The sequence below is a fragment of the Garra rufa genome, chromosome 14 (genome assembly GCF_049309525.1).
Source record: "Garra rufa chromosome 14, GarRuf1.0, whole genome shotgun sequence".
Classification (NCBI taxonomy): Eukaryota; Metazoa; Chordata; class Actinopteri; order Cypriniformes; family Cyprinidae; genus Garra; species Garra rufa.
In genome coordinates, this window is record NC_133374.1 from 21,928,358 (window position 1) to 21,952,547 (window position 24,190).

The 24,190-nt window shown below is 35.0% G+C and overlaps 2 protein-coding genes across 3 annotated transcripts in view; both read right to left on the bottom strand.

The window, feature by feature from the left end:
- Positions 1-6,529, bottom strand: part of LOC141284332 (out at first protein homolog) — a 15,083-nt gene extending 8,554 nt beyond the window's left edge. Inside the window, exons 1-3 of the mRNA XM_073817336.1 lie at positions 6,350-6,529; positions 6,187-6,224; positions 2,716-2,938 (exon numbers count right to left, since the gene is read on the bottom strand). Of these exons, the coding sequence (XP_073673437.1) occupies positions 2,716-2,938; positions 6,187-6,224; positions 6,350-6,529 (441 nt within the window). The remainder of the gene's footprint in view (positions 1-2,715; positions 2,939-6,186; positions 6,225-6,349) is intronic.
- An 8,714-nt stretch (positions 6,530-15,243) lies between these two features.
- On the bottom strand, positions 15,244-22,411 carry LOC141285096 (TLC domain-containing protein 5-like). Of its 2 annotated transcripts, none has more exons than XM_073818146.1 (3): positions 22,176-22,411; positions 19,570-19,772; positions 15,244-16,399 (listed from the first exon to the last, which is right to left on the bottom strand). In XM_073818146.1, exons 2-3 carry the CDS (start codon positions 19,763-19,765, stop codon positions 15,879-15,881), a joined length of 717 nt encoding a protein of 238 aa, XP_073674247.1. In that variant the 5' UTR covers positions 19,766-19,772; positions 22,176-22,411; the 3' UTR covers positions 15,244-15,878. The 2 variants fall into 2 exon arrangements, with proteins under 2 accessions (XP_073674247.1, XP_073674248.1); XM_073818147.1 differs by lacking the exon at positions 22,176-22,411 and adding an exon at positions 19,864-20,481.
- Between the last annotated feature and the right edge of the window lie 1,779 nt (positions 22,412-24,190).

Below are 24,190 nucleotides of genomic sequence, written 5' to 3' on the forward strand. Positions count from 1 at the left end.
TGTCTAATTAATTGAAATAATAAAATGTACACAATTCAGCAGCAATTTAGTAAGTTTAACAAAAATGACATTTTTAAGGCCCTATGAAATATGTTTTATTGTTTTTCTCATATTCATTTTATTTTTCTCAAATTCTGTGTTTTTCATTAATGAATTAATGAATTCCATGTTATTGGTTTCATTAAATGTTAATAATCTAAGGCATATATCATTTTATTTATTATCATTATTTTATTTATTTTCCAAGAAATAGTGTGCTATGTGTTTACATTTTGCTGGTAAATAAATTCTACTATAATATAATATAAATAATATCTACTATAATAATTTCTCTGGTTAATATTCCTTAAAAATAATTTTATTAGTAGCAGTTAGGGGTGTAACGATACACGTATTTGTATTGAACCATTCGGTACAAGGCTTTTGGTTTGGTATGCATTCATTGGACTAATCCTACTACATTTAAAAAAATGGGTGTGTTCACACTTGAGGTTCGGTTCGTTTGGTTCATTTGGTCTGGACCAAAAAGGAAAATACATAAAAGGTACTTTACTTCCTCGTTGCTCCACTTTTGCCCCCTGCTCGTTTTGTTTTTGGATACACCACTTGTTCCCTTCGTGAAATCATGTTGCATAGCATCATATCTGGTCATTACTTCCTGTTTTTTGGTTGATTTGGAAGTATATGGTCCGTGTCGCATACATATTTCAATCAAACCGCACCAGAGTTCATTTTTATCACCCATCTTTTTAAGTTGGGTTGGTCCGCTTGTTTGGTGCGCACCAGGGTTCAGACGGCAGTGTTCACACTTACTCAAATGAACCGCACACCGAGTTCATTTTAATCGAACCAAACATGACAAGTGTGAACACACCCTAAAAGAACTTACAGTGCCACTATGTCGTATCGAACGGAACAGTTACAACCCTAGTAAAACTAGTACTATCATTACATTAAGTCATATTTTTCTGTCACAGTTTCTTCAAATTAAACAAACTTTTATTTTGATGGGTTGCTTTGAAGACCTTAATGACGATAATTTTTCTCAATGCTCATGAAGTGACTCTCAGAGCATTAGAGATTATTACTAAAAAGTATGTTTATGTGTTCATGTAGTCATATATTGAGGCAGCAGAGGCTGAAAACACGGCAAGTACGTAGTAAACAAAGCAAACAACGCATCTGTGCCATTCATTCACGCAGAACATGCAAGATTCATATTTAAATAGTCTTTTTGTGCATGTGCTTGGCTTAATATTCACAAGCAGTAGTCTATATTGTGTTTTGATTTAAGTGTACTGAAAAAATCAGCCTGATATTATAAAGACAACATGCTGTTTGCAAAAATATTTTTTAGATTTTCATTGTACTAAAGCCATAAAAATTGTTCAAATATTACCTGGAAAAGATGTACTTATTACATTATTTCATTAAAATCAAATCTATTGTTACGTCACAACAGTTAGCAAAATCTAGAGATTACGGTTTATGAAGTTTTAAATATGGATATTTTTCTTACACAAATGCATTAATTCACCTCAGAAAGCCTTTATTAACTCCCTAGGGCTGTGTGCAGTACTTTTTATGATGGATGGATGCATGCATGTGCTTTTTTGGACTTTTAACACCTATTCACCAGCTATAGCCAGGACACTTTTAATATAACTCCGACTGTATTCGTCTGGAAGAAGAAAGTCATATACACGAAGGATGGCTTAAGGGTGAGTAAATCAAGCAGTGATTTTAATTTTTGGGTGAATTCCGTTCTCACTCATTCGCATACATATAAATGGAAGTCAATGGAAGGAAAGTGCAGTATGACCGGCCCTATATTAAAAGCTGCCACAGTAGCACCACTCATCACTTTTGTTTTTGAAATATTCATGTGTCCAACAATTACACACAAACACAAATATCTGCCCAATGTAACAAAATTAGTTGTCTTTCATGACTTATAGCACGTGGTATCACCATTCAAACAGCTGTATGCTAATTCATATGTTAACAGCTAATTCAAAACAAGACTCTTCATCAAGCCATTGCTTTAATCATACAGCAGGCATATGATCATTAACCGATGAAAACAATAACAACCAAAGGTAGTTTAGGCTGAAAAACACCTGACTCAAATTTCAAGGGTGTTGACTGTAAATGGGTGTTGAAAAATGGAAAAACACCATACCTGAACCTTAGGGAGAACTTGCCCATACTTATTAATAATTACTTTAATGGCCATGTGAAATGCATTTCTTGCCAGCAGACGCAATATACATTACTCCCAAAGGGACTCATTTTGTAACACAAAATGTGCATTCATGGCTATCTTCTCCTTGAGACTTGAGATTTCTGAGTTACTTCTATTCATAGACTTTCAGTTGATTTCACAGTGCGGTCTGGGCTTCATGACTGTCAACTGAGATTTTCTACGCTGCCAGAGAAACCAGAATATCCACCCCGCACAGACCAGCCTTCCTCCAATCTATGATTTAGTGCATTTTTTATAAGTTTCCATTGGGCAAAACTGGCATTCTTGTCTAAATCTGACTTCAAACATCTGTCAATCTGCAAACTTTAGGATTTCCACCCAATCCATCAAACCAAAAAGAAACCAATTTCTCTATTTCAGCTCGGAAGGTTGCAAGACACGCGGCAGAACTGCCGAAATCACAATGAGGGCTTTGACAAGACAGATGACTCACCTCCTGCTAAGCTTACATGCTCATATTTACGTCTGACAACCGAGTAACTAGGTGTGTTTCTGAGACTCTCAGCTGCTTCACCCAAGGTAAAGGTGAGCATAGGTGTGGCCCGGTGCTGTAGTGAAAGGCCCATTTGTCTGGAGGTGGAGGGGGCAGGGGAAAACAGAGAAGAGGGAAGACTGGGGGTGTCAGACATTGTTGTGCCCCAGCAGGGGCTGGTGATCTTTACTGAGACAGATCTGGTGCAGAAAGAGCAGCGGAGAGGAGAAGGAGTGGCTGTTGTGTGCATGCCAAAGTGGCAGCAGGGTGTGAGGCCGGCCCACTCCACTCTTCATTTACACTCCAGTGAGAGCGTCTGTCAGCCACTATGGCCACAATGATGAGGACACAGCAATATCATACTCCAAACATCAGCGCACGGCTTCATAAATCCTTACCACGAATCGGTGTATTGTAGAAAGCGCTGGGCGTGTGTCAGGAGAACACAGCCCTCCTGTTGACACTATGATCTAAAGCTAGAGTGGGCCGACCGGTTTTGCGCTTATGGAAATAATGGACTGAAAATCTGAGATTCAAGGGAGCTCTAAATGATCACAGCACATGCACACCCTGTACAGAAGCCCAACCACAAAGAAGATAGATTAACATACTGACAGCTAAAATACCATGTGCAATTTAGCGCAATTAAATCCTCCTACAATATATAGTTATATAAAATAATAAAACAAAGATTAAATAAAATATAAATAATAAAATAAGGTTACATAAAGGGTATAAAACATATAAATACAAATGAATTGTGTAAAAAAAAAAAGGTAATTGCAAAGAATCGCAAGCCACTAAAGGGATATGATTAGCTGCTTGCTAGCAAGTTAGCCGGACCCGATCAGCATATTTGTGTTTGCGCTCAGAGGAGCTTTAAAGGTTTCTACGTGTTTTTGCAACGTAGAGTAATGTATCACGGACATATCTCACGAATCCTTTCATAAATAAAGTGTAGAGAGAGTCTAAATAAGAGATTTGACTGTACAGTATAGCGAGCGTCGTTGATTATAATAGAGCTTTGTGATATTGCGATCCAAGATGAGTGACAGCTTTTAATAATTTTTAAGGGAGTTTGTAAATGAGATATTGATTTAATACAACAGTTAAATAAACAAAAAAATATTATTAAGTGACTTACATTGTCTGACAATAACACTATTGCCTGATATTGCTCTATTTCGTCGTCAAAAGTAGTCTGAAACAAGTCCCATCTGAGCCGCTATGCATCTCCATTCAAACACAGCGGTGTTTCGTTCATGAATGAACGTGCGTTTTTAAACGAATCTAGTGAAATTATTCAATTTCCCATTCATAAAGACCGTAACTTGCTTTATTCTGAATGAACCATCCGTTCAAACGAATCAAATGGATGAAATGATTCAGTAATTAAATCAGTGTCTTGCCACCACCTGCTGGCAGATCGTTTCAGTTATTTAAATCATTTAATATTTCTGTGTTCAAAATTGTATATTTATATATACGATATAACTGCAAGCGAAAAGCATGAAATATATATTTTCATATTAATTTGTCTTACAAACATTTACTGTGTGCGGTATGATAAGAATGGGGCCTGGTGGAAAGCGATCACTGATGCAGTTGCTATGTATATTGCAAAATATATGGTGCCCATATATATTGTGGAAAAGCTGGGGTTTCTTTACATGCTGAAAGTTGTAGGGGGTAAAAAAAAAATCGATTTAAATCGTAAATCGGATTTTTGGTGAAAAAATCTGGGATTTTATTTTTTGGCTATATCGCCCAGCCCTATTATAAAGTCAGCATCGCGAGAAATAAAGTCAGAAATTTCTCAGAATTCCATGATATAAACTCATATCTGAGAGTTATAAAGTCAGAATTGTGAGTTACAAAATTGCGGGACAAAGTCAAAATGGCACAATATAAGTCAGAATTGTGGAATCTTAAATCGCAATTGTGAAAAAGTCAGAAACGCATGACACAAACTTGCAATTATGACATTTTCTCAGAATTCCATGATAAACAGAGTTATAAAGTCAGAATTGCACAATATAAACTCAAAATTGCGAGATATCAACATGCAATTCTGAGAAAAAAAAAGTCTCTCACAATTCTGGCTTAACAACTCGCAATTATGAATTTATATCATGCAGCTGAGGAAAAGAAGTTTATATATCGCAGAATTGTGTGTTTGTGTCCCGCAATTCGAGCTTTATTTCTCGCAACTGCGAGTTTATATCCCGCACTTCTGCCTTCATACTCTTTTTACACTCTTTTAGACTTTTTACATTTTGGAATAGTGACTTTTGCGAGTTATATCATGCAATTCTAAGAAAAAAGTCAGAATTGAGAGTTAAAGTGGCAATAAGCTTTTTTTATTATTTAGTGGCAGAAACGTGCTTCCATACAAAACAGTTTTTTAATAAATAAAAACAAAAGTTTGCTGTGTGACCAATTTAGTTGATGATTCTGACTGTTGAGGCCTGTATTCAATTAGTCTGATTGGTTGTTCTGATTCCTTAAAAAGAACCGTCCTAATCGAGCGATTCAGTGGGGAACTGAACAGCATGTTCTACTGTAGATTTATTGCAGCATGCAGCCAGCGAGGAACAGACAGTTGAAAGCTGGGATGATTACTTGGGTGTTACAAAATAATCTTTTGACAACAAGTCTTTCTTTCTCTCCTCGCAAAAATCACAAACCCACATCTTTCAGCCAAAACACACAGTGATTATACAGTATTTTGGTCAATGCATGGCAGACTAACCAGTGGCACAGCATTCTCGATGCAGGAAACACTGCTGTATTACAGTAATAAAAATGAGATTAATTTTCACATTACAGTAACATGAATTTAAGAGCTGTGATAGAGCAACGAGGACCATAACATGCATTTCATTTCAGAATGTATTAATGAGTGTCAAAATATCATTAGTGAAGCTATGCATCAGAGCTCAGCAGCACGGCTATTTTAAGCAACTTGGTTATTAAGCTGCTCTCTGCTTATCACTGATGAACAGGAAACACATTTGAGTAATAATTCCTCCGAGTGTGAAAAAGAAGAACATAAAATTCATTCTGCTACATGTCAGCATGTTTATTTCGACGCTTATTCGTTATTATGGTGGGAAAAGATTTTAGTGAGCATAACTGCAAAACAAACTCATTTTTATAAATATTTGTGACAAATTTCCTTCAAACTTGTTATAAAACAACAGAGTATTGACAGCAATGATAATGTATATGAAAAGAAATGTTTCTTACCATTTATTAGTATATCTTTTTTTACATTTACAAAGAATTCAGGGATCCTACCTTCTGTAAAGCTGTACTCTGCTGCTTTACACTAAACTGTTGCTTCACTCCTAAAGACTACACAAGAACAATGTATAGGTAAACAATGTGTTCACAGACTTGAAGCGTGTTAACCAATTTGTGTACAGGATATCCTGTTATGTCTTACATGTCATTCTTCAGTGTAGGGGTGAAAGTGAATGAGGTCTAGACACAAAGAAACAACAAATGACTTTGAACTAGGATAACCTTAGGATTAAAACAGAACGCCGCATGGCAGAAGCTAACAAAAGATGCATTAGCCACGTACGTTGTGCCGTACAATGCATCACCTGCAGTGACAACAGATGAGATGAACACCAATCATCTTCAACTAGGCCTGGGTGGCCAGAACTGTTCAATCCTGATATTGAAAGGCGGATCAACACCACCATACAAGCGAGTATCTCCCTCAGAGTCACCTTCAGATGCTTGTGTTTCAACCTCTGCAATGCTGAAAGCATTTCTGTCATCGCGGAGATGACCAGACAGACAAGTAGTCTGCTGTCCCACAGTGACGTCAGTGGCAAAGACCTGTGAGAGCTGCTTCAACAACCCAGTTTACCATTAGAAAACACTCTCCGACTGGCGTTTTTCAGCCATCGTGAATGAAAAGTATGTGAGGGCTGAACAAACAGTAGTTATTGATACATTTATTGAACTTTCCCATGGCTTAGTTTCTACTAATCACTTGTTATGAAAAACCCTGAGCGTGATCAATAGCAAATGGCAGAATGATGAAATTAGACAAGAAATCTCAGTTGATTTGTGTTCTGGTCTAAAAAGCAATGCCTAAGGAAACACAAAATGCTGTAAACCAGTCGTGAGTTTTGCAAAAATGAAACGATAGAAGAAAATTCAATACAACACACAATTACAACAGTTTTCTTTCCAAACCGCTTGTCTATATGAAATGATCGACGCTGTTGCTAACTGCAGATGTTTTAGGCTTATTGTTGTGTGGACATTTGGCTTCTGAAATTAGAGACAGTTTGGATCACATTCGAGTAAGAATTACATAACACGCTGTGAGCAGCATGACAAGATTATACCACACAAAACCTGGCATGATATTGGTTATGCGGGATTCAAGACGGCAGCATTGCTAAACATAAAAATAAATAAGAAAAATCTACAAGGAAAGGTAGGCTGAAGGCTTTTTGGAGACAAACATGCACAAAAAAGCAGTTCAAAGCAGTAAAAAAAATAAAATTAAACAAAATATAAATTTTAAATGAAAAACCTTCAAAAAAAGTGAAAGTGCTAAAATGACTAAACCTGAAATTAAAATAAATTAAAGCTAAATAGAAATATTAAAACTAACTAAACTGAGAAAAGCACAAAATTACTGAAACAAACTAAAACTAAATTAAATAAAAAATAAAAATAAATAAAAAGCTAATTCCGATATTTTAGCAAAATACTATACAATTATATACACAACCAGTCAAAATATTGACAAAGAAGCCTCTTCTGCTCACCAAGCCTGCATTTATTTGATCCAAAATTGTGAAATATTTTAATTATTTCAAATAACTTTTTTCTATTTTAATATATTTTAAAATGTCATTTATTCTTGTGGTTTTAAAGCTGATTTTTTGCATAATTACTTAAGTCTTCAGTGTCACATGTTCCTCTAGAAATCATTCTAATATTCTGATTTGCTGCTCACAAAAACATGTATTATTATTGTTGTTGTTGAAAACAGCTGAGTAAAAATTTTTCAGGTTTATTTGATTAATAAAAAGTTCAGAAGAACAGCATTTATCTGATATAGAAATATTTGTAACATTATAAATGTATTTATGGTCACTTTTGACCAATTTAAAGCATCCTTGCTAAATAAAAGTATTCATTTCTATAATTTCTTTCCCCCAAAAATATATATACACAGACTCCAAGCTTTTGAATGAGTGTAGTGTATAATTTTACAAAATTTCAGATAAATGCTGATCTTTGGATCTTTCTATTCAAAGAATCCTGAAAAAGAAATGTACTGTTTAAAATATTGATAATAAATATAATAATACATTTTCTTAAATGGCAAATCAACATTTTAGGGTGATTTCTGAAGGATCATGAGACACTGAAGACTGGAGTAATGATGCCTAAAATTTAGATTTGATCACAGGAATAAATTGCATTTTAAAAACTATTCAACTAGAAAGTAGTTATTTTAAATAAAAATATTTCACAATATTACTGCTTTTTGTATTTTGGATCAAATAAATACATGCTTGGTGAGCAGAAGATTCTTTAAAAACAAACATTAAAAATCTTACTGTTCAAAAACTTTTGACTGGTAGTGTATATAATCATAAAACAAACCTAAAACACTATATAACTATATAGTATGCCAAAAGCAGTATATCAGTTAAGAAATATAAACATGAATATGACTCATTCAACAGCAGGCAAAAAAAGACCCAGATGAACTACTTCATCTGCTGATATTCAAAACAAACCTTCCCATAATGCCACAGAAGCTGTCAAAGTCAAAATGCTGCCACCGTAAATTACTTTTCAAATGCTACAGGCACCAAGTTGCTTATCATGGCTTAATTGTACTTAAGTTAAATAATTACAAGTCAAAACAGGTCAAAAAACGCCATCATGACAGATCACGCAGCATGTCTATGAACGTATTGATACAACACACCTGCAAACCTACAGAAATACACTCGAATATGTCCAGATTCTTAGCCAATGGAAAATGACTCCTCAAAATCGGAAGCAAAGCATTAAACCGATCAAGAACCAAACTTCATGACCATCCTACACCATACACACAATTATAAATCCAAACCAATTAAAAGCTCAACGCTGTCCTTCAAAGAGTTAACATAGATGTAGACTAAGATGTCTGCTAAAGGTTAGGATCACAACAAAAGTGAGTTCGTCCAGTCCAAATAATACAAATATAACTCATACATACCTGTCAGGGACTGTGGACCGTGTGTCGCTCATTGGGCTTTTGTTTTTAGCTTTTATTTGTCCTATATCCTATAGTCATTTTCAGATGCATCAGGAGAAGCATCGGTTTCTGTTGTTGCATGAGGCTGTTGTATCCGTATTCCTCTGTGTTGACCAAGAGGCTCACTAATGACAAAAAAACATCAAATTTAGTATAAAAGTTGGACCAAAACAGCATACAATTATTGCATACAATCATAAAGATGCCCCAAAACATACGACTTCAAATATGTGACCCTGGACAATAAGACCAGTCACAAGGGTGAACTTTTCAATTTTGAAATGGAAAGATGATAAGCTTTCCACTTATGTATGCTTTGTTAGAGTGCAAAAAAAAAAATCTAAATATTGAGAAAATCACTTTTAAAGTCATCCAAATTAAATTCTTAGCAAATGCATATTACTAATCAAAAATTACTTTAAATAGGAAATTTATGAAATATCTTGACATAAAAGAAAAATCAATAATTTTGACGAATACAATGTCTTTTTAGTATAGTATACAGTATAGTATATCCACTGAAGACCTTAAAAGTAAAATCATCACATAAATACATATGCATCATATTTTCCAGAACCAACGTGTTTCAACCAGTATCCTGAAGTAACCCAAAGAACATTTGGTTCCTCCAGGAGTGTTGCTGTTTGCCAAAAAAAATAACACTATTGTTGATAACAACATTATCATTAACACAATAACACTCTACTATAACGTTAATTGCAGTTTAGACATATAAAACACAGTAAATACGTTCGGTATACACAAAACGTTACTAAAACGTTTCGCATGTTAGTTTAACAGTGTAGCAAGTCAAGAGGCTTGTACAGATAAGTCAATAATTAAACCAAAATAACGTTATCGTACAGCTATCAAATTTACCTTCATATTCAGCAGCAGCTCCCAGGTGAAGACGAAACACTTCTATCTCCACGAAGTTACACTCCTGTGGCAATTGAAACACTTTTGAGTTTTCTAATGTTGAATGTGTATACGTCCACAGCCAACACAGCAGCAACAGCAGCAGATACTCGTACCGCAACCCAGACTGGAAGACGAGGCCTTTGCTATGCTAAAGCTAACGGCAGCCTAATAACGTCCACTCCAAAAATGAGACGCGATATTTTCCCAACAACAACAATAAACAGCCGTGTGCACCCACACCAATCCCACAGTCATCCAGACTGGGAAAAAAATGCACGCGCTCATACACGTGTCACCTCACGGAGAGTTTCCATGGAGCGGCGACGAAATCACTTCAGCATCAAAATAAACAAAACCACTCGGTAAAGTTCGCGTAGGTCTTTCCGAATGTTTTCAGAGACGATACAAAGTTCGTACGGAAGCGAGGGTCCACGTTGAAATCAGTTTAGAGGTTGTAGGCTCCGGTCCATCAAACTGGGGAAAGTTGAGATGTGCCGGACTTGCTGCCGTGTCTCCCGCGGGGTTGCGTCTCTAAACCTAGTGAGCCGCCTGTGTGGACAGCATTTCCGATTCAACCGAGTTCACTCGAGCTCACTCTGCTGAACAAACTCGGAACGTGCATAAAAATGCTGTCTAGGTAGCCAGGCTGACTGGAATTTGAGAAACTGTCAGTGTTTTGGTTATAGTTTGGAGTGAGGATGGTAATTCAAAGTTTCTTTTTTGCTGAGATTCATTCGAACTCTGGAAACGCGTCCAGTGGAAATTAAACATCAGGACATGTTAAAAAAAGAGTCTTTGATGCGGTTTTAGATGCCTTTGGTTATATTCTTTTTAGTATTTCTTTTCATTAATACATTAAAACGTACTTGTTTTGAATGGAACATTTGTGTATCCATAGTAATTTGGACAAAGCGTTCACTTTCGCCCATTTTTGCGTGATACTGGTTTTCTTAAGTAAAAGTCGTGTTTTTTTATGTACAGCTGGTTAAATGAGTTTAATTAATCCACTGGAAAAAGTGAGCAAGTCACTGGTTATATTCAACTTCAACTTCACACTGTTTCAAGTATTATGTTAGTTTGCCACATGGTGGACGTTCACAAAACTGCAACGCGTTAATGACGTTTTGCTTTGAGATGGACCTTTTACGTATATTATATTGGATTTTGTTTAGTAATTTTTCTTTAACACTTTTATACTTTTTTTTATTACTTAATGTAGTAACTAGCATGAATGAACAAAAAAATACATATATTACAGTATTTATTCATCTTAATTTTAGGTAATGAAAATACAGTCGTTCATTGTTATTGTTAATTCACAGTGCATCAACTAATTTTAACAAGCACAACGTGATTTTAATAATACATTAGCACAGTGGTTCCCAAACTGGGGGGCGCGACCCCTAGGGGGGGCGCGGAGTTATGATAAGGGGGGCGCGGCAAGGCTAGTGTACAGTCAACTGATTTTTATAGAGATTCGAAAGAGATAAACGCCCGAAACTACCTGCCGCGCCCGGCAGTATTCAGCGCGCACTGCTCAATGTGTGACGCTCTGATCAATATTCCGCTCTATGAATGTGCGTTCCGTTCAGTTGCTCACGGCCCATATGAATGCTCCACTCGTGTACAACAAACTGCTTGAACCCGTGGGCTTTCATTTTGACGGCTATATATTACTCAATCAGATTCTAAGAGCATGCTGTGCGGTGCGTCGCGCAAATCCCATCTCTTCAACTTAAATTAAAATGCCTCACTTATATATGTGTGAATTCGCTACAGAGCGTCAGCCTTGCGCTTTCACGTTGTACTTTGCAGGCTGCAGCCATTGGCAATCAAAAAAGGGGCAGAGTGTAAACAAGTGAGTTTGTACGTTTTATTTTCCGTTTAAATCCTTATAAAATGATGTAGCTATATACAGTGCTTAACAAACCTATTAGACCACCCGTCAAAAACTTTTTAAGAACTAAAAATTGTATAGTCATTTTATTAGGCAAATAACAAACGACTAAATTGTCTTTATTCACACATAATAACCAAAAACTAATGAAACAAATAAATATATATATATATATTTTTTTTTTGTATGCCTCCTTTGGCCTTGGTAAGAGCTTACATTCTTTCTGACATTGTTTTAATGCACTTTCCCACAGTCTCTGTTGTTACCGACAAATGCAATCTTTGTGCAATCTATCTTTGAATCCATTCAATCCCAAAAATAATTATATCTTAGCATTAGAAACACTTCTTTGACTAAAGATCTTACACATACTGGTGGAATAACATTAAAAATGATTTTGGTAATCACCAGTACTTAGTTTATAAAATTAAGAAATAAATTTGTTAACCGCAGTCAGGCATGGGCAGTATTTCAAAAACATGTATTTGAAATACAAAATACTATTTTGTATTTAAATACATTTAATCTTTAGTATTTTTGTATTTTCAAAATACAAAAATTACTTTTTGCCAATCAACCTCTTTATTAGACTGCTGATTTAAAATACCAAATACAAAAATACTAAGATTAAATGTATTTAAATACAAAATACATTTGATTACATTGTAAATACATTGCACTCATTGTCACATTTCTGGAAACACCCATTTTACACCTTTCTTTGAAGGCAGTAAAACACTCAAATTATTTTTAAAATGAAATATAAATGAATGAAAAATAAACTGAGGACAATAAGGACTCTAAAAACACTATACCCACACTTTCTTTGTTGGCCATAAAGACTGTGAGACTAGTAAATAAGTCTAAACTCTGCAGTTCATAAATGTTAATTTTTGGGCAGAGGCCAGTTTGAGAAAATCTCTTTAAAAAACAAAAAAAACAAAACAAAAAAAAAACAACAATGAATGTTGTTACATATAAAAAATACATAGTAATTGTAAGGTTTTTTAATGTTTCTACTCTAAAAGTGACTAGTTCCTTGTTTATTTTTTTAGTAAGTTGGCACACACTGAATTTTAATTATTACGTTTCAAATAAATCCTTCAGAAGTTGTGTTTATGTTTATTTGCAAATGGGGGGGGGGAATTTTTGTTATTCTGTAAAAGGGGGGCCCGGCAGAAAAAGTTTGGGAACCACTGCATTAGCAAATGCTAAAAATTAACATTAAGATTAATAAATGCTGTAAGTATTGTTTATTCTTAGTTCATGTTAACTAAAGAAATTAACTAATGTTAAAGGGATAGCTCACCCAAAAATGAAAATTTGATGTTTATCTGCTTACCCCCAGGGCATCCAAGATGTAGGTGACTTTGTTTCTTCAGAAGAACACAGACAAAGATTTTTAACGAAAACCGGTGCAGTCTGTCAGTCATATAATGGAAGTGGATGGGCACTTTTAAAAGTAAACAAAAACATGCACAGACAAATCCAAATTACACCATGCAACTCGTGACGATACATTGATGTCCTAAGACACGAAACGATCGGTTTTTGTGAAAAACTGAACAGTATTTATATCATTTTTTACCTTTGATACACAGCCACGTCCATCAGTCCTGAACACGAGCTTTTCATCCGGCTCGTTACATGTGAACGCGCATCCTTGCTAAATAAAAGTATTAATTTCTATTATTTATTTCCCAAAATGGAATAGTGTATAATGTTTGTAATGTAAAGTATGTAATGTAATGTAAAGCTTTTTATTTCAGATAAGTGCTGATCTTTGGATCTTTCTATTTATCAAAGAATCCTGAAAAAAATGTACTCAATAATAATAATAATGATAAATGTTTCTTTAACAGCAAATCAGCATATTAGACTGATTTTTGAAAGATCATGTGACACTGAAGACTGGAGTATAATGATGCTGAAAATTTAGCTTTGATTACAGGAATAAATTCCATTTTGATGCAAGAAATGATCGATTCGAAGTCAGACGGGTGGGGTCAAAAAGGTTTTAAATTTATTCAAAGTTTCCAAAAGTTATATATATCTTCTAGTATGAAAATAAATGCCACAATTAAAAGAATAGTAGCCATAACAAGAATCACATTATTAAATTAATCAAATTAGAATTAAAATCAAAGTCGAATTAAAGGTGTAAGTCAAATTCAAAGCTAGTCAAATCTGAGAGAAGTTAGTCTAATAGAAATATTAGACGGTCTAGGTGCACCCAGTATCAGAGTAAAAGATAGAGAGCGGAGAGAAAGAAGAAGTAAGAAGTGTGAAGTCTCCGATCTGCAAGGGATGCAGGTTTAGCAGTTCTTTTACCCTAAAACCAGACAGTACAGGAAGTCTATAGGTCGCTTATATGTCTAATTTTGATTAGGAACACATTACTCATGTCTCAGCTCGTGAACAATTATTAATTTGCATGTTTGCCTACCAACCCAAACTTTAAAAAGGCACATTTACTAAGAAGTACTTCTTGTTCTAAGAACATCAGTCTGTCTGTTGGAGTTGATATAGATATGATAAAACATACAAAAATAACATAGCTACATAGCAACAGCACACAGTCTCATGCCATGTCTCAAAAGGTCAATCAGGGTAAAACTGTTAGGGCATTGAATACATATTCTCAAAAAGATCAATAATTATATAAATATAATAATTCATAATATATATTCATAATACAGTTAATAATGCATAATCTTAGATACGAATATGCAAATTCTTGTTAATTTCATATAGTCGACACATCACATTTTAACATTTATTCAAATGGAAAGCAGTTATTTTAAAGAGTAAACATATTTCACAATATTACTGCTTTTGCTGTATTTTAGATCAAATAAATTCAGGCATAAGAGACTTAAAAAAAATTTACCGTCCAAAATCATACTTTTACATACCCCTTGCAGGATATGCAAAATGTTCATAATTTTAACAAAATAACAGGGATCAAAAAATAAATGTTGTCAGTCACAATTTAAATGACCGTCACTAAAGATCTATTTAACTGATGAGCGCTGCCATGTCAGTTCTATCGTTTGGGTGCTTTTGTGTTCCACTAAATAATAAAATAATATGTTGAAATAATGTGTACTCTTATCATTTTGTGGAAAAAAAAAAATCCCACGAGATTCTCCCCGTGTTCGCTTATGTTTTCAATGCAGCTAACCTCGCGTTGCTTCATGCCTACTCATTAAACTATGACAGCTGATTTTCTACACAAAGTATCACTGTAAAGTGATAAAACCTTGCCGCCATTTTATTGGTTTAACAGAAAATACGTTAATTTTGACTAGAAACACCAGAGATACTGTATAAAGCACCGTTCCATTTGAGTCTGACTTCTGTGTTCAGGAAAAAGGCGGCTAAACACATTATTGTAATGATGATGATATTTATTGATTTATCAACTGGTGTGGTCAATTCACCGTAACAGATAAATATCTAATGCAAACATCCAGTAAGTCATCACTCAGTCTCACAATTTGAAAAGGGTTACATTTCAAAGACAAGATTTCTGGGTTTACTTTTTCATTCAAGTCATTAATCACACACAAATCATTCAGTAATCTTCCAGAAACATTTAGTAGTGTTTCATGATCATTTCTGAACATTGCACATACTAAAGGTTTAATGGAAAGGAATGTAAAAGCAACATATCTAATTAAAATGTATACCAACTAGTGTGTCTAATTACAAAAATATCAAATATTTCCAGTACAGTTTAAACACTATGAGTACAAATATATCAAATTAGATTTGATTGTAAGAATTTTGAGTTAATCATAATGGCAAATAATAAAAAACCATTAAGACTGTTTAAGGGCTCTGATACAGCACGGATGTTTTCCCATGTGTATATTACCAACCACAAATAAACTTTAATGGCTGATATCCTTTAAAAAATATGTAAACATCTATTAGCTGCAGAGCTTTATTAGCTGGTACATTTGTTCTGATTCTCTTCCCTCCAGTGTTAGAAACGAGAGGCCAATCTGCTGATCAGAGAGATCCTTTACTCTCTCTTCACATCCTGCCCGTTGGCCTCTGCCATCCTGTGGTGATTCATCCAGCGCTGGTATTTGCGGTATGTGAAGCGGCCAATGTCAACCACGAACACCCAGGACAGCGCGTACATGGCCACACCACCGCATTTAATGATAAACTTGGGTCTCGGAGAGACCAGCTCACAGTACAACATGGCCCCGCCGACGAAAACGCGCATGAACACAAACAGCAGCACGAACAAAACATCCACAACGTCTCCGAGGAAGCTGTTATAGCGGCCGGAGTGTTTTAAAAACCAGCGTGTCTGAAGGAGGGGGTTTGTGATCTCGCTGCCAAACAGCACGGCGCAAGACTCGATGCCTGACTCTCCCAGCCACAGAGTGAGCATAATACCCAGGATGCTCATGGTGTGGTGAGCAAGCATCACCAGGCCCTCTGTGCGGAAGTACACACACCAGGCCATGTCAAAGATAAAGTAGCCCAGACTGACCACCATAGCGCTGATCTGCAGAGGGGTGTTCTTTGTACCTGCAAATGATATATAGAAAAAAATTTGCATTTTTTATGGAAAAAAACTATTTGACAATAATAATGAGACTACATTACACAGTTGAAGTCAAAAGTTTACATACACCTTGCAGAATCTGCAAAATTATTTGACCAAAATAATAGGAATCATATAAAATAAAGGTTATTTTTTATTTGGTACTGACCTCAACTCTATATTTAACATAAAGGACATGTACATATAGTCCACAAGAGAAAATAATAGTTTATAAAAATGACCCCATTTAATAGTTTACATACACTTGATTCTTAATACTGTGTTGTTACCTGAATGATCCACAGCTGTGTTTTTTTTTTGTTTGTTTGTTTTGTTTTAGTGATAGTTGTTCATCAGTCAACTATCAAAATTTTGTGTTTTTTGAGCATTTTTTGTGTATTTGAACCCTTTCCAACAAGTGTATGATTTTGAGATGCATCTTTTCACACTGAGGAAAACTGAGGGACTCATACGTAACTATTACAGAAGGTTCAAATGCTCACTGAAGCTCCAGAAGGAAAAACAATGCATTAAGAGCTGGGGGTGTAAACTTTTGAACAGAATAAAGTTGTGTACATTTTTCTTATTTTCTTTAAATATCATATTCTTTTTTTATTTAGTACTGCCCTTCAGAAGCTGAAGATACTTAGATGTTTCCCAGAAAACAAAATAAGTTAAATTTACCCTGATCTTCAAATTCATAATGCATTGTGTTTTCTACTGACGCATCAGTGAGCGTTGCACCTTCTGTAATAGTTGCATATGAGTCCCTCAGTTGTCCTCGGTGTGAAAATATGGATCTTATAATCATACAGTCATTGTTGGAAGGGGTTCAAATATACAAAAATGCTGAAAAACCACAGAATTTGTGAATTTTTTCTGACGAAAAGCAGGCAGAGAGCAAACAAGGGACTCATTAACAACTATCACTAAACAAAAAAACAATTAATACAATATGTCTGTCTATGCGGAAAAAAAACATGTTTTTTTGATACATGACTAGAGAAAACAGAGAAAAAGGGATGTAAAGAAAGGTGGGAAAACTTCAACACCCATAATGCACTGGACTCAATCAGTCTATCCTTGAATAAGGATTTAAAAATGTGAAAGTAAGATAAGCAGGTTTCTGAATCTGAAAAATATCTCTCAAAAGTCCTTCAGATGATGCATTTTACACGATCCGGCAGACTTGTTATTGAATGATGGGGATTATCTTGGTGCAGGTAACAGGAAGTACACAGAAAGTATACATTGTTAATACTTGTACTACCGCCATCGGAAAATCAGAGAACTAACCCTTTGACAATGTGTGAATTTACTTTGCAAAAACCAAATCAAAACATTCCAAATATCAGCATGGTTGCAAATGGGATGCTGACTTATACAACAGTTCAATAAACAAGTTACATTTTAGACATAATATTGTTTGTTGTCTCTATTCCGCCAACAAAAATAGTTTTAAACACAAGTCTCTGAAAAACACGCATTGGTGTTTTGTTACTGAATGAATCTGCATTCAGAACAAATCAGTTGAGTGAATAATTCAGTAACTCCTTCATAAACAGTCATTTGCTTTGTTTCTTAAAGGAATAAATCGCCCAAAAATAACAATTACCCCCATGACTTATTCACCCTCAAGCCTTTCTAGGTGTATATGACTTTATTCTTTCAGGCAAATACAATCAGAGTTTTTTTAAAAGGGTTCTGGCACATTCAAGCTTTATAATGGAGGTGAATGGGTGTTGAGATTTTGAAATCCAATAAAGAGCATCCATTCATCATAAAAAGTACTCCACATGGCTTAATAATCCCCTTCTGAAGTGAATTTATGTGTTTGTGTAAGAAAAATATCCATATTTAAAACTATAAGTCATAATCTCTAGCTTTCGCTTACTGTTGAATGCATTTTCACGAAAGAGTGGTGTTTTAACAGATGACATAGGATGTAGGTGTATCGCTAGCTCTTTTGAGAATACGCTAGTCTCGCTAAAACCAAGTTTTGTTTACAGCAAAGAAAAAACGATATAAGCTCCTCCTGGCTTATATCGAAATCCTCCAACATTTTTCTTTACAAATTCTCATTCAAATCGTGACCGGTGTATTGTTTTGCTTTTTCTTCTGTGCTTCCACTCTTGTGACTTCTCACCGAAAATTACACTACGCCTCACATCCTACGTCATCCGCTGGAATGCCACTCCTTCGTGAATGCACGGATAACAATTAACGGATGCTACAGATTACGTTTATAAAGTTTTAAATATGGATATGTTTCTTACACAAACGCATCAATTTGCTTCAGAAGGCCTTTATTAACCTCCCTGAGCCATGTGGAGTACTTTTTATGATAGATAGATGCACTTTATTGGACTTCAAAATCTCAAAAGCCATTTACTGCAATTATAAAGCTAGGAAGAACCAGGACGTTTTTAATATAACTCCGATTGTATTCGTCTGAAAGAAGAAAGTCGTATACAACTAGAACAGCTTGAGGGTGAGTATATCATGGGGTGATTTACATTTTTGGGGGAAATATTCCTTTAAATTTTTAGCTGAATGAAGATAACGAAGATTTGTAAACGGCGCAACTGACACGGTAAGTCATTTAATGGTCACAAACTAAGTTTTTGTTCAAATGTAGTACCCATTTTGGACACAACGAGTGTTGCCACCATCTACTGGCGGTTTTTGTTTTTTTTATTTCATATTTTAATATTAAAAAAATTGTATTTGAAAACATTAATATCATAGCATAAATTATGCAATTGCAATTACAGTTTAAAGGCATTCATGCCATCTCTGAGCTGCATTACATAGTCTATATATTATACACCCCTATTATCCATGTTTTTAATCTAAGAGTGGACAAGGCCATTTGTAAATTTTATAGGTCAGGCTTCTGGTCTGTGTCCAGCTATTTTTAGTACAAAATAGCTTGTTTTGCCACTTAATATTGCAAATTGGTATGTCTTACAATGTTGTTTTAACGAACACACTGGTTTGTAGTGCAAACAGTTTTACTATTTACCGCATGTTGTTATTCTTCTTGTTTTTTCCCTACAGCGGATAATGAACCGGAAGTCTCACCCATAGGTTTATTTCCACGTTGATGAATAAGGTAGATAAGGTTTATACATTTACATTTAGTACATCTTACCAGGGTAGGTGAAAGGCCACGGTCCATCTATGTATCCAATGTATGCAGTTATACAGACTGCAAGGATGCCATGGAATAGTGTAACTAGCCGACAGTTCCACTCATAGCCACAAGAGCCATTTGTGTAGCACAGCAAAGCATAAAGAGCAATCCACCCAGCTAAGCACGCTCCGACTCCCAGCACCAACGGCGTCATCTTTATTCTGTGAACGTAATCAAATACAATGAGATGTCACATTCACAAAACACTTTACCATGTTAAGATTGCATGCATGCATTCATTAAAGTACTTACTTGAAGCACCGCAGCGCTTGAGTGACTGTCTAAAAATGACTTTTCCTTTGATTCTGATGTGGAATAAGCGCTAAAACCACTCGAGGATGTGTGAAGGGCTAGCAGTGATTTCACATTAACAGTTGAGAAATACAAGAGTCTGGCTTGTGTCTGGGTGTGTCAAAAGTAGACCAAAAGTTACTGTGGCAACCTTATCCACAGCTCTTTGTCCTAATGTTGTCCGAACCTCACATGTAAAGCAGCTGATGTTGAACTAGGTCAATACTAGGTTACTTTATTTGAACATGAATATACATACAAATCCGGTCACTGATATAGCCTGTTCTTATTCGTAACAGGTAAAATAAGAAATAATTGATAAAAACACATGCTCAAAAGTTACTGTGGCAACCTTATCCAAAGCTCTTTATCCTAATGTTGTCCAAACCTCGGAAGTAAAGAAGTGTCAATATTAGGTTATTTTATTAAACATACAGTGCCAGTCAAAAGTTTTTGAACAGTTAAGATTTTTGAATGTTTTTTAAACATTCAGTAGAAGTCTCTTCTGCTCACCAAGTTTGTATTTAGTTGATCCAAAGTACAGTAAAAACAGGAAAATTGTTATATATTTTTACTATTTAAAATAACTGTTTTCTATTTGAAAATATTTTTTAAGCTAAAATTTAAACATCATTACTTCAGTCTTCAATGTCATATGATCCTTTAGAAATCATTCAAATCATTTTTTACTCTTATTTAGCAAATTGATCAAAAGTGATGGTAAAGACATTTATAATGTAACAAAAGCTTTCAATTTAAAATACATGTTCTTCTGAACTTTCTATTTATCAAAGAAACCCAAAGAAAATTCTCCTCAGCTATTTTAAACATAGAAATAATAATAATAATAAATGTTTTTTGAGCAGTAAATCAGAATATTAGAATGATTTCTGAGGGATCATGCGACTGGAGTAATGTTAAAAATTCAGCTTTGAAATCACAGGAATAAATTACATTTTAAAATATATTAAAATAGAAACAAGTTATTTTACATAAAATGTTACTGTTTATGCTGTACTTTGGATCAAATAAATGCAGGCTTGGTGAGCATAAGACACTTCTTTAAAGAACATTAAAAATCTTACTTTACTTTTAAATCTTACATTAAAATTAAAATAAATACAATAAAAAACGTTTTACGTAAAATGAATTAATTTAAAGAATGCTCCTGCTTCAGGCAAAATTATGCAATGAAAACCATTTTTTTTAATCATGTGAGGCTGTTGCTTTTGGTTATATCAAGTGTACAACACACCCTGTGTTGTCTGATTAATTAGCATTTAGCAAAAAAAAAAAAATTTATAAAAACAAAAGAATTAAGTGTTACCAATGTTTTTGTTTATTATTTTTATATAACATATATCTACAAACAACTGTTGCACTGCACTTGTATCACTTCTAAAAAAAATTAAAAAAATAAAATAGTTTTTCTGTTTCATTATATCAGTTACATTAGAATATGAAATTATCTGGCCATTTGGCAACAGACTTTTTTATTATTTTCAAATGTATTCCTTAAAAGTACTAATTTAAGTTCAATTTCTTACGATTCCCAAAGAGTCATAGTTCATAAAACACTCTAAATGTACATTTCAAATGTAAAATAAGTAAATTAATAAAAGAATTTCAATAAAAAAAATAAAATGGAATAATATTTGTGACCCTGGACCACAAAACCAGTCTTAAGTAGCATGGGTATATTTGTATCAATAGCCAACAATACATTGTATAAGTCAAAATGATAGATTTTTCTTTTATGCCAAAAATCACTAGTAAAGATCATGTTCCATTAAGATATTTTGTAAATTTTGTAAATTTCTACGTAAACAAATTAAAACTTAATTTTTGATTAGTAATATGCATTGCTAAAAACCTCATTTGAACAACTTTAAAGGTGATTTTCCTCAATATTTAGATTTTTTTACACCCTCAGATTTCCAAACAGTATCTGTCAAATATTGTTCTGGCAAACCATACATCAGTGTACAGCTCATGTATTTAGCTTTCAGATGATGTATAAATCTCAATTTAAAAAAATTGACCGTTATGACAGGTTTTGTGGTCCAGGGTCACATATATAAACCACATCTTTCTTAAATATTCTTAGTTCACAGTGCAAAAGAGATACTGCTGGATCCAGACTTAAGCTAATCTTCTGAGCTGTGGGATTGCTTAAGTTAAATTAATTACCACACTTCATTAAATTAAGACGAGCGCGTTAAACGTGTAGCCATATAATTAAATCTGTTCTTTAAAAAAGAAAAAACATGTACCTCTTACGACAGTCACCTCAATAGCCTGTTCACTGACAGGCCGGAGAGTTATTCAGTGCTCGGCATGGATGCTGTCTTCTTCCTCCGCGCCTCCCGTTTCAACATCACGTACAGAAGCGCAGCAGCAGACCGTACACGAGGCCTTGAGGGATCTCAGTGTTCAGCTCCGGCATGGTCTTGGAGATGGTACGCAAATCACCACACAAACAAAAGCCACATTTCAGCCACTCAGTCCCTCAGCGGCTGGACAAGAGCGACGATGACAACAAAGAGGAAGACACATCCTTACAACATGGCGACCTCTGCCGGTACGGACCGCGTCCTTCACAACAAATTACAACGGTAACTATAGTGACTTTGAACTTAAAGGAATAGTTCACCCAAAAATGTAAATTCTGTCATTTAATACTCACCCTTCATGTCGTACTACTTAAATACATTGTTCTGCTAATTTATGCTGTCTGAACCACGGAAAAACGTGTGGAAGCTGCTAAATCTTATAGAGAAGGACTTAGTAAGCAATAGTCACAATAGTTTGACAAACTAAAGTTAACAGGTGGTAAAGATATACACAAGCAGTATTAATTAAGACATTAGTCTAATATTTCACCTACCTGACCGGAAATGATAAGAACAAACATGAATGTTGTAAAGATTCTTGCTCTGGAAATTCTGGTTCACTTTGGCCAACCACAAATGCATTTTGTTCCTCAGAAGGGTTTTTGCTCTCTTCTCCTTGATTTGTTATTGTTACTTTTGGCAGTGTATAGTACTCCAAATGTTTTTACTGATCCAACCAATTAGTACAGCCTAAAACATGACAACAAGTGAGCATTTTCATCAGCAATAATCTGCAAAATATTTGAGTTTTGTTTGGTTCTGTGGCATTGTTTGAACAAACAATCAGTGACGCCAATATGGCCAATTGTTGACGAGTCGTGAAAATACTCTATAAACATGACTTAATTGATGAATTAAGTCGTTATTTTAGTTTTCTTTGCACACCAAACATTATAGGTTAAACCACTGATGTCACATGGACTATTTTAACAATGTCCTTACTTCCTTTCTAGGCATTGAACACGTCAGTTGTGTTGCTGTCTATGCAGCATCAGAAAGCTCTCAGATTTCATTAAAAATATCTTAATTTGTGTTCCGAACATTAACAAAGGCCTTACAGGTTTGGAACAACATGAGGGTGAACAATTAATGACAGAATTTTCATTTTTGGGAAGGGTTGCCAAGTTTTCACAACAAAACCCATCCAACTGCTACTCAAAACTAGCCCAATAGGGGCTCGAAGGTGGTCCCTCAGTAAAAAAAAAGAAAAATACACTTTTTTTTTTTGGCGGGGTCCCCTGGCTAAAACTCAAAACTAGCCTAAATCTAGCCCAATCGGGGTTCGAAGGTGGTCCCTCAGTTAAAAAAAAAAAAAAACACTTTTTTTTTTTGGCGGGGTCCCCTGGCTAAAACTCAAAACTAGCCTAAATCTAGCCCAATCGGGGTTCGAAGGTGGTCCCTCAGTTAAAAAAAAAAAAAAAAAACTTTTTTTTTTTGGCGGGGTCCCCTGGCTAAAACTCAAAACTAGCCTAAATCTAGCCCAATAGGGGTTCGACGGTGGTCCCTCAATTAAATTCTCGCTTCTGAGGGTAAAATACACTATTTTGGCGGGGTTCCCTTGGCTAAAACTCAAAACTAGCCCAAATCTAGCCTAATTGGGGTTCGAAGGTGGTCCCTCTGTAAAAATTGCATTCCGGGGGTAAAATACACTTTTTTTCTTTTTTTTTTTGGCGGGTTCCCCTGGCTAAACCTCAAAACTAGCCCAAATCTAGCCTAATTGGGGTTCAAAGGTGGTCCCTCAGCAAAAATCTAATTTCTGGGACTAATATACATTTGTTGTTTTTTTTGGCAGGGTTCCCCTGGCTAAAACTCAAAACTAGCCCAAATCTAGCCTAATTGGGGTTCAAAGATGGTCCCTCAGTAAAAATTGCATTCCGGGGGTAAAATACACTTTC